At 39.7% G+C, this 15,027-nt stretch overlaps 1 protein-coding gene across 3 annotated transcripts in view; it reads right to left on the bottom strand.

Annotated features, from left to right (window-relative positions):
- aatka (apoptosis-associated tyrosine kinase a) overlaps positions 1-14,816 on the bottom strand; it is a 32,495-nt gene extending 17,679 nt beyond the window's left edge. Inside the window, exons 1-2 of one of the 3 annotated variants that reach the window (XM_044099819.1) lie at positions 14,457-14,813; positions 14,223-14,335 (exon numbers count right to left, since the gene is read on the bottom strand). In XM_044099819.1, the coding sequence (XP_043955754.1) occupies positions 14,223-14,304 (82 nt within the window). In that variant the 5' untranslated portion in view covers positions 14,305-14,335; positions 14,457-14,813. Of the gene's footprint in view, positions 1-14,222 lie in introns of all 3 variants that reach the window. The other 2 variants (XM_044099821.1, XM_044099820.1) reach the window with 2 other exon arrangements.
- Positions 14,817-15,027: the final 211 nt, after the last annotated feature.

Raw genomic sequence — 15,027 nt, 5'->3', positions numbered from 1 at the left:
ATTGAAGCCTAATATTTAATAAAAGAGTAGCTCATTTTGCTTTAGTGTGATGGATGTAGCTTTTGCATTCCGATTTTCATTTTCCTCGCAGCAATAAATGGAAATCTAATATAAGGCGACTGCTTTTCACTACAGTCCACATAAAGTTGTTAAAAAACACTTGTGTTTGAACAGACTGCATTTTTTAAGAATCTCCCATTCACAGTCAGCCTATTGTGCGTCTTTTATCATTTTCATTGCTTCACAGTCTTTACCATATATAATTCCCAACTATCTAAGACATGTGAAATACATGCGTGTCGGATTGTCATTCAGCCAGACTGTGAGGCCAGATTTCTGAATTTACAGCACACAGACAAACTCCGTTTCAGTTAGAAACATAAAAAACAGAGTAAAAAAAACAAAGAGGAGACTACTCATACAGTGCATTGCAAGATTTTATGCTCTCTGATCTTTTTTCTTATTTTGTTATGTTGAAAACGCATCGTCAGGTTGGGCATCTCACAGGCACTATTTATTTATTGTGGTTCATCATGTGAAAGAACTCCAAGTCTACAAAGACATGGTCCTTCACTTGAACTGATAGGATCAGATAAGAGCTATTCTTTAAGCACACTGTTGACCTTTTTTTGTAAGAGTAACACAAAAAAGCCGTCGTTGAAAGAAATTCATAAAAACTCATTTTTTAAAGTTTTGAAGTCCTGTAAGTACCACAGCAAAAATAAAGAGACAAGAGGAAAAGATTAGTTGAAAACTTAACATCATCCTGAACACACCATCCCTATGATGAAACATGGTGGTGGGAGCATCATGCTGTGGAAATGCTTCTCTTTAGCTGGGACATAGGATCTGGTTGAACTTATTCAGAAGGTGAATAAAGCTAAACAGAGGAAAATTCTTTAAAGAAACTTGCTAAGGCTGCAAAAGACTTGAGACTGGATCAGGAGGTCCACCAGCAGGGCAATGAAGCTAAAACTACAGTCAGAACTATAACACATCAAAACCAGTAGAAGTATGCCCATAAAAACTTTGCAAAAGATGGTGGTACTGCACAGCATTGATTCAGTGTGAGCTGAATACAAATGCATAGCACACTTTCTGGAATATTTTGTGTTGGTCCAACACATAAAATCCCAAATAATATATTAAGCGTGTTATGATGTGAAACAATTTGAACTGCCTTGCTGCTGAAATGTGCTATGCAAATCAACTGGAAAACTTTTGCTAGGCCTTGCAGATCACATTTTTACGTGTGAAAACCAAACACATGCAGAGACAGAGAGAAAACAAGCCCAGATCTCCACCATGTTCCAAGGCGAGAATAGTCTGTGAGGCATGTGAGTGGGTTGTTTCCAGCTCGGTGGCTGAGACCCCTGTGGTCCTGGCCCATTTGGCTGCAGGGAACACACTGTTCCAGACCTGACAGCTCCCACAGCCCAATCAGCACAGCTTCAACCCAAGCCTGACCCAAAGGTCACTGCCACAAAGCCTGTTATGTGTGAGACTGGCATACACAAAAACTGAATACTGACAGACACAAACATGCTCCTACCTGAAATCTTGTTCCTGAAAGTGTTGCACATGTGGTAAATGATCAGATAGCCTATCACCATGATAACATACTGATGGCCAGGAAATTGATTGGCTTTAACAGTGCGATAAATTGTTAAAGCCACCTTCTCCCCTCCCTCCCATCTTTCTTTCATCGCCACTAAAAGACAGTTAACATTTTGCCTGTTTTCGTTCCCTCTTGTTTCACTCTGGTTGCAGTGGCAGCTTGACACAGATTAGGTTTTCAAACAAGTGCGAGTGCCTGTAAGATGGAAAAACTAAAACTAAAGCCAGCAGTATTCTTTCTAGACCTAATGCAAATCCTTCCACAAAGTGCAAGTGTGTAATGAGGTGGCCTGATGCAAAGAGGTTGCCTTCCATTCTTCACTTAATCGAGCAGCTTGATGGAAAAGAAAAAAAAAAGGTTCTTAATCTTAGACAAACACTTTCAACGCAACTATCTTTGAAGCTTCAACAATTTGCGTAATTTATTTCAAGTTCACAAACACTATTATGTCTGTTGATAGTAAAACACCGAATCTATACATTTATTGATGGATGGTGGAGGGAATAAAGAGGGTGTGTATGGTGCAGCAGGTGTAAAAGCCTCAATAAAACATGCTGTTCACGGGGGAGGCAGTGAGTACTCAAGGACACGACATATAACATACATAAGGATGTTGTCATTTCTGGAACTGGCCGTTAAAGTTGATTGATGTGGCCTGTAAGAGCCACAGCTGATGCATTACCATTGAAAAATGGACTTAAGCAAGGCAGACATAAGACATTGTTCTATTTTTCCTCTGCTGATTACATTTCCACAAAGAAGGTATTGGCTTGAAGAAGCTATCTACTGTGAAATGTTGTCAACCCTGATTTAATGTAACATTAACTTTTACACCTCTTCAGTGAGACTGAATCCATCAATGACAAAAAGGTTCAAATACAGACTGTAATTAGATAATTGACATTCGTGGAGATTGGCAGCTAACCCAAACTTAAGCTTGTTTCACTGTTTCCAGTGTTAGCATGTTTGCTGGCATGTTGACATGTTAAACTTGAGAAAATGAAGGAGAAATTTAGTTAAATGAATCTGACGATCAGTTAATGTAATTAAAAAACTCAATGAGTGGACAGACAAGTATTGACCAAACTGATTAGTAAATGATGTTCTTGTTTTTGTTTTATTTTGTAAGTGCTTCCAATGCTTTTAAATGCATGTTTAAAGTTATCGCTGTGTTTAATATGTCTCGTTCTTTGAAGAGCTTTTATATTTTTCAAAGTGATACTGTGTATCAAAATATACCAAGGCTGAAAAAGTTATAGTGTTAAAACTTCTCAACACTCCTAAGGTATAAAGTCCTCTTAATAAAAATAAAAAAATCCGGAGGGACCTGAGTTGTAGAGTGATCCCACGCTGCTCATCCCCTTACCTGTTTATTGCACACTTCCAAAAACTTCTATACACATCTGATATTTACAAGAAAGACAGTTGACTTTTTGGAAAGTAATCAAACTAAAGGAGGGTTACACATTGACCCTCCGTTACTAACAGGTGATAATGCTTTTGTAAGAAGTTCAAGAGAAGGTATGGCAACAAGTTATTCTTGCTAATGCCAGCTTGCTAGGCTCACAGTGTTACTTTGTAAAGGACAGAATCACAAAGAATAATTATAAAGTGTACAATAAGCTAAAAACTATTTGACAACTAATAGAAAAACTAATATAAATTTATTATAGATTGCCATATGTCTTCCACCGCTAACGATAATTGAAAGACGTATAACAAAAATGAAAACCTTTCAATATGATCAAAAATTTTACTCAATCTTTTTTGTGTCAGTACCTGTCACAGAAAATTTCCTCCTTGAGTTGTCAAAATATCTTTAGAAGTAAGTCTTGTAAATCTCTTAATCTTAGCTCTAGGTATAGCTTTTAGTGTAGTTGCAGCAAGAAAATACCTTCTGACCTCATTTTTTACCTCTTACAAATAAAATAAACAAATGTTTGAAGGTTTTGAGACCCTAAGAACCTGTAACTTCCCCAGGTACAGAAGGAAAAATGTTGGAGATCTGAATTTGCTTTATGATTCTCTGTATATCAGAACAAAAGATCTGAAAATGGGGACAGTATGCAAGAACCCTAATCATGTTCTCTTGAAGTCATGCTTACTGGTGCTAGCTAGGCATACATGCCTTCAGATATATACATCAGCCTGCTTTGCATGTTAATGTTCCAACAGATGGAACAGCATATTGACTCTTAATTCATTACAGGAAACCTCTGTGCAGGTTGTGCAGGGGAAATCTAGGGGAATCGTTTTCATAAGTGTGACATTTGAAGAATCCATCTTTCTCTCTCCCTTCCCCACTCCCTCTCCTTCTCTCTTGGGGTTTGTGAACAGAGTGACGACCCTGCCTCCTCCATAAATATCTGAGAAGTGCACGTTACATTACCAGCTGCACAGAGAAATGAAAATAAAGCACTTAAAGCTAGGTTCATTCCAGCTTTATTAAAATGCTGTCTCCGGAACTGGGGAGAGAGACATGAGTAATGTCCTGGCAGAGAGGAGGGCAGGAGCAATGGAGTCACCCTGCCACCTCCACATTTCAGGCTGACAATTAAGGGGAGGCTGCGGGGCAAACGGATGGATGACGAAAGGTTAAACTTGCCGGCTTTGGTAAAGAAAGCACTAAAGGATATATATAAAAAATAAAAATAAAAAGAGCACTTCTTTTGAACTTTTCCAGTGTTTGTCATGCAACAACACACTTTAATGCACTTCATCAGGATTTTGAGGACAACGCAGTTTGCGATTATGAATCAAAAAGAGGTTCCAAAAAACTCTGGTTTGTCTTTGTTTACTCTCTCACAGAATAAAACGTATGGTAAACATTATTCCTTCAGAAGCTATTTAATCAGTAAATAGTTCCCTGTGTGTTTAAGTTGCTCTCAATAAAACTAAAGCTGCTCTGTGAAGCTCTTCAGAGGTCTGTTAGAAATTATCACCAGACTGAAGACCAATATTGACATATTGGCTTAATGGCATGTGAGGAAACGGCACGTGCAATGGTGAACTGTGGTTCCACCATCATGCATTGATGGGTGATATTCTTCAGCTGTGAGGAGATGCCAGTCATGTCAGGATCTGTTCCTGTTCTGTTTATTTTGAGTTTCAGTGTCTCTGTGTTGTCCTGTCTCCCCTTGATTGTTCCCAGGTGTTTCTTGTCTTCTTGATTACCCTCTGTGTATTTAACCCCACCTGTGTTCCTCGTCGGGTCCTTGTTGTGTATGTCTAGTCTGCCTGTGTCACCAGTTGTGAGCATTTGCCCTGCGCTCCTCTGTACTGCCTGGACTTTGTGTTTTTGTATTTTCTGGATTATTTTTTGTCATTAAACTCATCATTTATCCTACCTGGGTCTCAGCATCTGCCTCCACCACCACTCTCACCCAAATCATGACAAGTCAGAGCTTATAGGCAGATGGACTGAGTTAAATGCAGGGTAAAAAACATCTAAAACATGGTGGAAACTCCCATCAGGACAGTGACTTTGTTCATGTGTTAGAGTGGCCCAGTCCAATTCCAGACTCAAACCCAATGGGGAATCTGTAGTAAGACTTGAATAATGATGCTCCAATGAATTCTCAATCCACCCTGGCTGATGTTGAGCTATTTTGTAGAAATAAATGGACATATATTTCATTTTCTAGTGGAAAATTTACAGACTGCAAGTTTGATTCCCTCTCACGTTTTTCGGTTTGCCCCAGGAAAGCTATGGCTATAATCCAGTAGCATATGAATGTGTGTGTGAATGGGTGAACGACTCAATGTTATGTGAAGTGCTTTGGGGTCTTCTGGACTTGATAAAGCTCTATGTAAGTACAAACCTGTGTTTTCTACATGACAAAATGAGAACAAGTTTATGATGCTGTGGAGGGAGTTTCCAATATCAGCAGGAATAAGTTTTAGATAATAAATCTAAGCAAAAATACCAAAAGTCCATCGTGTAATGCTGCTTCTTTAAAGAACTGACAGGAGAGTTAAAAAAAAAATACACATGGATGTGAATTGGGCAAAAAAAAAAAAAATTGCAGAATGCATGGCTTCATTTTTGCTCATATTTATGCATAAATAGCATATATATGGTTATGAAAGCAGGAAAAACCCACTAATAATCTATTCAAGCATGAGCTATTCATGCTACGTTATGAATAAATCATTTCTGTGCAACTAAAGTAATTCAACAGTGGATCTTCTTCTGCTCCTAAAATGCATAAATGTGATGTATTAGTCAAATATGTTCCTAATAAATGCAAACGTTAGGCAAAGAGGACAAGAGGACTTTGAATATGAGTTTACACTGAGCAGAAAGAAGAGATTAGGACACCTTCACATACACACACACACACACACGCCAACACACCCACATCAAAGCCAGTGTAGAGATCTGAGCATGTGTGTATACACCAACATAAACCCAAACAGAAAGAATGATGTACTGCGTTGGCCTGACCGTACGCCCTCTTTTATACCTTTAAATTGCTTTTGCTTTTGTATGCTTCCTGTGCGCGCATAAACGCATCGACACACAAGGCTGTTCTTGGTTTTGATGGAGGGACCTGCAGAGTGGGCACCGTGCCAGTTCACACACAAAAGCAATCAAACTGCTGTAAGAAATAGTCAGGCGAAGAAAAATGGGGAGTATGGGAATGCCGTTCCAAAGGCATATTAAGAGTTTGGTGAACAGGATGCAAATTCAGACAAGCACAGCACATCTTAACAAACCAACTCAAATCATATTATACATTACACCCACACAAAAGGTCTAGTTCCTAGACTTGCTCCATACTACAAGGACATACATGCAAATTTGTGGTTAGGGTTAACACAAATGCAAGAACATTGTAAATTGCTGCTGTATAAATGTCAGAGAGACCCAGAAACTACAAAAGAGCTTAGCAGAGGCAAAGGCTCTCTTCATCACTCCAAGCAGGCTTTTGCATTTAGGACAGTGCTTCAGGGGCAAACATGCTGCTCCATCTGCCTTAGCTGGGCAATACAAATACATGATATAGTGAAGTTAGAGAAATGTTGGGAAAAGTGGTTAGTTTACAGTAGAAATGAGATGAAAACATAGAAGGAATGCTCCATTCAGAGCATCTACAATACTTAATGAGTGGTGCAGTTGATGCACAAAGACAAAAAAAGACAACCAGAAATGTAACGAGACCTAGGAGGACATAAGTTTAACAGAGAAAGCAGAAGGATGATAGGATCGTTGTGTCACAGCAAAGCCTGCAAGCACAAACACATGTTCAGAGACATCACACTCATGGGGCACTCAGTGACCAAGGGGAGCAGAATGACATGACTGATGGCAGGATATGGTATTTTCCACCAGCTCACTTCCTCTTTTGCGAATCTCAGGCACTCTGTAGATGACTGCAGAAGGCAGAGGGATGTCCTAGCGTGCAGACAGCTATGATGACTGTCATTAACTGGGAGTGAGAGCTCAGGATTACCAGCATCACAGGACTGTCATGTATATATTCAGGCTGGGCATGCTGGTGGAAAGAAGGGATAAGAATATTAACTCAATCTGCCCTTTTATGGCAACTTCTAAAAATAAAATAAAATCTCCAAAAAGTTCACTTTCTTTCATCATTGTTTAGTCATCTGCTTAAATCAGGTGAACAACACTCAAATATACAAAAGAAATCAACTATTTACCTAACAAATATCAAGTCTTACTTAATATATATACAGCTAGTATGGAAAACAGCCCTTTTAAATGACAGTAAATGAAGGATTAGCTCAGATTTAAAGTTCATGAACAGATAACACATATCGAATTACTGCTTGGCATAAATCTAATTTAATCTCCTCATTTAAACAAGGAGATTTAAAGTTAATCAGCATAAATTAGCCAGTTAATGTTGCGTTATTAGCTTAGAAGTAATCAATATTGAGGTGTAATGGTTTTTGTGCCTGAATGTCAAAGATCTAAACAGATATCTGCTTTGACTAACTAACTAAGTTTAAACTGAAGATAATGTCTATTGCAGATTTAAATGTGACTATTTGTCTTTTATGCTTATTAAAGCAAAATACCACATAATAATCAGAATCATATACAACAACCCAAGATAAGTACAACAGCACACAAATCAAAGTAAGAATAGGATTTAGTCTGTGTTTCTGTTATTAAAAATTACACTTTTGTGTTTCACGTTACACCATTTCTAATAAAGTAGAAGTCCTACAAGGCATGTCTTACAATCACGGAGGTACAAAGTTTGCCTGAATAATCAGTATTCACTCACATATTTGACAGAGCACGGCTCTAAAATGACATTCCAGAACTCTGTTTATGACCCAGGCGGATAAACATAAATTAGATGCATGTGCAGGCACTGGTCTGCAGATGACAGAAGCATTTCTGAAAATATGCACTTGAGATGAACTCAAGACGGCATTTTGGTGAGACTCTCGTGATACAAACAGAGCCAGTGTGTGTTTAAATGTGGAGATGAATGCCTGTGAGGGTACATTTGTGAAAAGATAAGCAAAAATAAACATGCTGAATAAAAAGGCCTAGTATAGCTAATATGTGTGCACAGATTCATTACATATGGTGAGATAAAATATTTTATTTTTCTGATCATTTTAATTATTATGCCTTGTGTCTAGTGAAAAGTCAAATTCTTCTTAGAAAAGGATATTGTTTATTAAATGGGCATTAAAAAATTATTTGATGGCAACAATCTTATGTCATATCCAAGTTATGGCCTGTATACCATCATGAGGACTACTGACTTCAAGCTCAAGGCCACTATTAATGCAACTTGGAAATCATGAACACTTCAGGAGCGCCACATGTGGATACTCCCCTTTCTACACACCACTGACTTAGAAATGTATCCTAACTGAGCCTGAGTGCATATACTGTACTGCCCATGTAGGGGTAGACATTTATTATATTGTTTATCAATTATTGTGATAAATGTCTAATCATTTTGATTTGTTGTCATGACAAATTCCAATCTATGATGTTTTAAAACTCCACAGAACTATCTGTATTGCTGGGATTGTTTACAACTTTTTCTTGTTCAATGAGTGTAGCAATAAATGGCGATAATTTTGAAAATATCTTTTATTCCCATTCGTGTGTGCAGTTTAATAACAGGTCACACTTCTTTACATAACTGGTGTCTGAAAAAAGCGTATTACAAGTGGGTGTGTTTTTCATTAGCAATATTTGTGCTTTTAGGGCTTTGAGTGCTCTGTCATGTAGTCACAACCACACAGTTACCTAAAGTAGGAAGCAATAAATAGTTTGTATTGTCACTTTTATTGTTATCACAAAAAGACCACAAAATATTTTGACTAAGTCCACTTCGCCCAACCCTACGTCTACGTTTCAGTAGGCTGGTCTACATTGAAATTCGGTTTTTATTGATCAAATATAGTACTGTGACATTCTGAGAAAATAAATTGTGGGTTTTCATTAGCTGCAAGCCATTAGGATGTGACTAGCTGTTCTGATCCCGCTCCTACCAACCAATACTACAAGTCCAAATGTCTTCTGCACTGTAAAATGTAAAAGTAAAGTGTACTCAAAAAGAAAAGTGACCTGAACTCATTCCAGCTTACTCTGTTGACTATACTAACTTAAACTTAGCAAAGACAACTTTCTACTGAGGCAAGTAATCAAACTCATCAGCACCAAGTAACCCGAACTTGGAGTTATGAGTGAGCAAAACGCATCTGCATAACCAGCAAAAAACTCGGCATCATTCGGCAGCTCTCGTTGAACGCACATGCGCATTGGACACTGACGAGTGACGTGTTTGAAAGAAACGTAAAACTGTCAACAATACGGGCGGTTGCTGCAGCTACGTTTGGTCACGTAAGTCCCACTGTTTTTAGCAAACTTATATTCGTTATCTCGGCCATATAATTCATCCGTAAGTCCAGGTTTTGAGGTTAACTTTATGTGTAATGATTTAGCGATGCCTGGGACTAACGTTAGTCGAAAATATCATGTTTATTTAGTGGCAACAAGATGGAGCGGCAGAGCAAAAAAGCTCTCCGGGGCGCAAAACAAAAAAGGAAAAGGGATAAGGATAAAGATGTTGGCGGGTTAAAAAAGCCGCTGTACTGTTATAGAAGGCTTATGATGAGTAGACTGCCATAGGTGGGACAGCTATGTAGGAGAAGCAGCCGTGATGAAGAAGTGTAGGGTCACCAGATTTGGGTTTCTGAAAAGGAGGACACTTCTTATTTTGTTGGCGGGGTAGAATCCGGACACACATGCGCCAACGTGGGGGAGGGGGGTTAGAACCAGCGGTAGCACAAAAAATCGGAAGCACAAGACTGTACATGTGCTGCCGATTTCTTTGCCATACAAAGAAACCTGGAATGGAGTAGTGGAACGGAGTGGCAATGTAATCACAATGCACTGTAAGCTATGTAATGTGTTTTGAGGCAGTTGACCAAAATCCCGGACGATTTTTAAATTCCCCCCGGACATTTTTTTAGGTCTGAAAAGTAGGACATGTCCGGGAAAAGGAGGACGTCTGGTCACCCTAAAGAAGTGTTACGTTGATATGTAATTGTGGTGTTGCTTCTATTGTTGTTAGGACTGCGAAGACCCAGACGTGTCTCACACCCCCATTGGGATCCTGACCATCATTCCTGAGGACAGGCAGGCCTCCACTGACTCACTGCACCTCCAGTCTTCAAGTACTGCCATCATTTTGGAAGGAAGTCTTGTCATGAATGATCTTGGAAATCTTCCACATGCCATGTGCTTGCTCTTTGTACTTATTTATGCTCTGAATTTGGAGTACCCTCAACAACTGAAGTACACCTTTGACTTCATCCAAAGGGTGCTTCTCTCACTTGGACATAAATCCCTAAAACCAAAAATACAATCACTAAAAAATCTTCTGATGCAATGAGTGAATGTGATGTGACATTATGGATCAACGTTGATACCTTTACCGTTATTGGAAAAGTGATTATTATTTCTTGTTTGATTCTTTTTTTCTTGGAGAGAGCATCATTGCACTTGCAGACTACTAAATGGTTTTATGTTAATGAGGAGAAACATTACTTCACTTCACTACTTCACTATTTACTTTATCAATGTTATGATAAATGTTGGGCTCTAGTATTGAGAATTGAGTTTTTGTTTCACACCAGTCAACAAAGACATTTAAGCAGGGATTCTCAAAGTTTTAAAGACTGAGAGCCATTTGTAGGATTCAATATTAGATTGAAGGCTACACTAGAAAAAAAGTCGTGTCATTTTTTTCCCTAAAAAAGTCTATGGAAAACTTTGTTTCCAGGTTAGTGTGTATGTAACCACACTTGAGAACCTTGTATTTAAGGTAAACTTGTTTAATTATTAAACATTTTTTTTCCATTCAAACTGTGGTCTGTTGGCTCTTCGTTCCAATAACTTAACACTTTTGGTTCATCTTACTTGAACATATCAAGGCAATCGGTTTCCTGATATTTTGCAAGTAATGTGAACTCTTAAACGTGTAAGTATAACTTATTTTTATGAGTACTGCTTAATTGACATAACTCACAATTTGAAGTAGTCATAATTGACATTTTATAGTCAACTTTACTAATGATTTTGAGTTAACGGCACTCAAGTTTACTGCCATTGCATGAGTTGTCTGAATGAATATTTTACAGTTAACCCAATTAATGATTTTGAGTTAACGGCACTCAGGTTTACTGCCATTGCATGAGTTGTCTGAATGAATATTTTACAGTTAACCCAATTAATGATTTTGAGTTAACGGTACTCAGGTTTACTGCCTTTATCTGAGTGGTCTAAACATAGTTATTTTTAGCTACTTTACTTGAAGATTTTGAGGCAATCGGTTTCCTAACTTTTTTTAAGTAAAGTGAACTTATTACTTTTTACAGTGTGCAAATGTTAAAATTATTTTTGAGGTGCTCAAAATTTTAAACCATTTGGAACACTAGATGATACAGTTCTTGAGAAGAGAAACAACGTGTGTGTTCATCCTCTTGCTTAGGAGAGCAACAGCGAGCCTCCAACATCTGCAGCACCAATGAAGCCAACAGCCACCACATCATTACACAGACAGCACAGGGAGGAAACATTGAAGGTTTCCCCTCATTGGCTAAATCCACTTCATTCTTATCCCAGTTCTCCCCAGAGGCAGGCTTACGCAACCGAAGTGCTTCGTGTTACACATGGATAGATGAATAATCAAACGGTCAGCGGTGGATGCACTGGCTTGTTGCCGACCAAGTCAGTGGGAGGAGCTTCCCATGTTAAACATCTTTTCTCTTGGGATGTTGCCAGCACCTTTGGTAGAACCTGCAGCGATGTTTCCATATTGCTGAACCCACATACAGGTCTTCCTTGCCTACAGAATGATTGACAGGAAATATGTGTTTAATATTTTCTTGTCAGCATCAATGTAAAAATCCACACATGACACCACTGCCACCTCCAGGCATCATAAGGGAGTGCTGAAAGATGGACTCCCACGGTGCTCCACTGTCAGCTTTCTGCTGTAACACAGTCCTTTTACAGGTCACTCTGCTGTTGGTTTTGTCTTGACAGCAATCTGTGTTAATATCCATCACAGTGTGAGCTAGGTTTTAAGATAAGCTTCATCACAAAATGTTTATGAGCTCTCCATGGTGCTGAAGTAACGGTGAGCCAGGTGCTGGCTAAAGAGGGTGCAGGTTCCACAGACATCAAATCCAATTTCTATCCTGCAAATGCTGACGAAGTCAGCAAATCTACCGGTATAGATGGCGGTGTGTCTGTCCCTGCCAGCTTACATAATGCCCCGAAATGTGACGAGGACCTTTCCTCACTGTTGTTTTCCACAATCCAGAAGCAATGTGCAAAGGTAGAGCACACTCTCTCCTCCCACAGCCTGCGGCGCGGGGAGGAACTGCAGCTGTGGAGGTTAGCTGGAGGGGCTCAAAAGTTCAAAAGCCGCCCGTCTGAATGTGAGCTTTTGAAGGCGAATCAACCCTGAGTTCATGTGAAAATGTGCAAAACACACAGTTGAACAATACTGCTGCACTGCCGGGGCATTTTTCTGATTGAGATGAGGAATGAGTAAACACCTGGGTTATATTTATTTCTCTATATTTATATATATATTTATTTATTTTAGCAAAACTGTCAGTGCCACTTTAGGTCAAACTCCTTCAGTTTATATGAATGCATCTCTGCAGTCTCCTTTTAAACATCTAAAACTATGTTTCTTTCTAGTGCCGCCCAAGCTCTCTAACGGACCCGAGCGTTTCTCTGTCCTCTTCCTCCCCTCAGAAGGGGCCAGCCCTCTCACGCACACCCCCTCAATCTCCTTAGCAACATTGATTTTAAGTCTAAACACTATGCAGAGCCTCACGATCTACTGAGGTGCTGCTCTTAGAAATCTAGATTATTACTTTCTTATATCCAAGAATTGTGCATCATCTTATTTGAGGTCTCCCATTCCTCCAATATATCTAGCCTAGTAAACAATTTTCCTCTATTTCAGTGAGAGAAATTGCTGCTTATCCTGGTTGGAATTTTTCCAGACCTATGAACTCATTCAGGAAGACAACAAAAGGAAAATTAAATTGAAAACAACCCAGGAGAGTCACGGTTAGCTGCTGTTTTATCTATAATTCAATTAGGAACCACTTCTGCAGTAGGTCTGTTTCACATGGGACTCTCCTCATGGGCAGGGACAGCCAGCTCAGCATCCACAACCTGTTCTTTTAAACAGGAAACTTCCAAATGAAAAAAAAAAAAATTAGATCTTGATGTAAATATACATCTATCCAATACAATTATTGTTGAAAAGACACTCGGTATGCACACTGACCAGAAATTCAGCAGGCAATTGGATTTAATTGGAGCCCTTGCGACTTCTGAAGAAATAAGGCAGAAAAATGCACAGGCAGGTAGAAGAGAGAGGAATAATTGGACTAAAGGGGATAAGAGATAGATAAAGCTTGTAACTTGAGAGCCAGCTGAGCTCACTGTCATTTGTATGCTCAGCACACTGCGGCCAGTGCAAGGACTCTCTTTCGCCCTGTTTACATGTGCACACGGTTATTCCAGCCTGAGACCTTTGCAGCCTGTGTGTCAGAGCTCGTCTACTTGCTCAGCAGTCCCAAAGCACCGCAGCACCACCTGGGCTCCTGTCTGCCAAAGATCCCATCACCCTGACATCCTGGGGGATGATTAAATGTTGCATTCTGGGCATCGCGAGGAGCAGTCACCTCAGACAGTTGAACCCTCCACGTCATTTAGCATGCACAATCCTGCATGACATATGCATTGTGCACGAAACGCATGTACACAACTTCACAACTGTGTGGGGACTGTGCAAATTTTTAACCCTCTTGTCACCGAGCTTTGGAGGCCTGACAGAGGGTAAAACACGAGTATGTGAAATCAGCTTAATTATGCAGGCGGACTGAGGTGCTTCATAATCATGATGAGGCAGCAATGTCACACCAGTGGCTGAACCCCCCCGCATCCCCCAAAAAAACAAATATGTCGCTTCAGTCAACATATTAAGGTGACATCCATCAGTGCGTGAAATTGGGAAGACGCATGCATCGGCAGATTGATAAACGCCCTTAATTATTATTTGATTCCTACCTGTATCAAAGTGGGAACTGAAAGCAAAGCTGGGATTGAAAAACGCCGAAGACATGACAATCACTTGAAGGACAAACACCATCCTCCTCACTGCGCTGCAGAAGACAACAAGTCTATGAACGGGAAAAAAAGGGGGAGATGTGAAGGATAAATTCCTGACTCAGGGGCTTTGGAGATTCAAATGACCTGAAGAAGAAGAAGCTCTAAAACGCCGCATTTTTTCTTCCATCGCACCTCGCAGAGAGAGCTCCGCTTCGCCTTCAGCTCCGGCACGTTTGGAGACAGATGTTGACAGCGGTTGTCATCGTTAACTATTATTATTATTCTTAATCACATCTATTTATTTGACAACGGCGTCCAGTTCAGCGCATCTTCTTCATTCAGAGCACGTAGTCGGTTACCAGGTGAAACGACGATCCGCTGTTTTTTAATCAGTTCTCTGAGTGAGATCCCTGCCGTTTCCAAAGATTCAGTCAGATCTCTGATTGCGCCTCTCTCTCTCTTTTTATGAATAAATCTCTGTTTACATGATGGCCCAAAACAAGCTGCTTCCTCCCGCTTTCTGACTGGACAGCCGGGTCGTTTGGAGATGTGACCGTCACCGTTGCGTATTTGGGTTTCTGTTCGGTAAAGACGAACCGAGCAGCAAATGTGCAGAAGCTTAAAGAACACGTGCTTCCGTTTATTCCTTTCAAAATATTTCTTTTTGTAAGCAAACTGATCCGTGCTTCGTTTACGCTGAAAATTGTCTTCCTTGTTTCCGACTTTCTTCAACAAACTTTTGACCAACCAAACTCTTCACTCC

Source organism: Gambusia affinis, linkage group LG19 (assembly GCF_019740435.1).
Source record: "Gambusia affinis linkage group LG19, SWU_Gaff_1.0, whole genome shotgun sequence".
NCBI classification, from domain to species: Eukaryota; Metazoa; Chordata; class Actinopteri; order Cyprinodontiformes; family Poeciliidae; genus Gambusia; species Gambusia affinis.
Note: the sequence above shows the minus strand (reverse complement) of the source record. Positions and strands in the feature narration are given on the sequence as shown.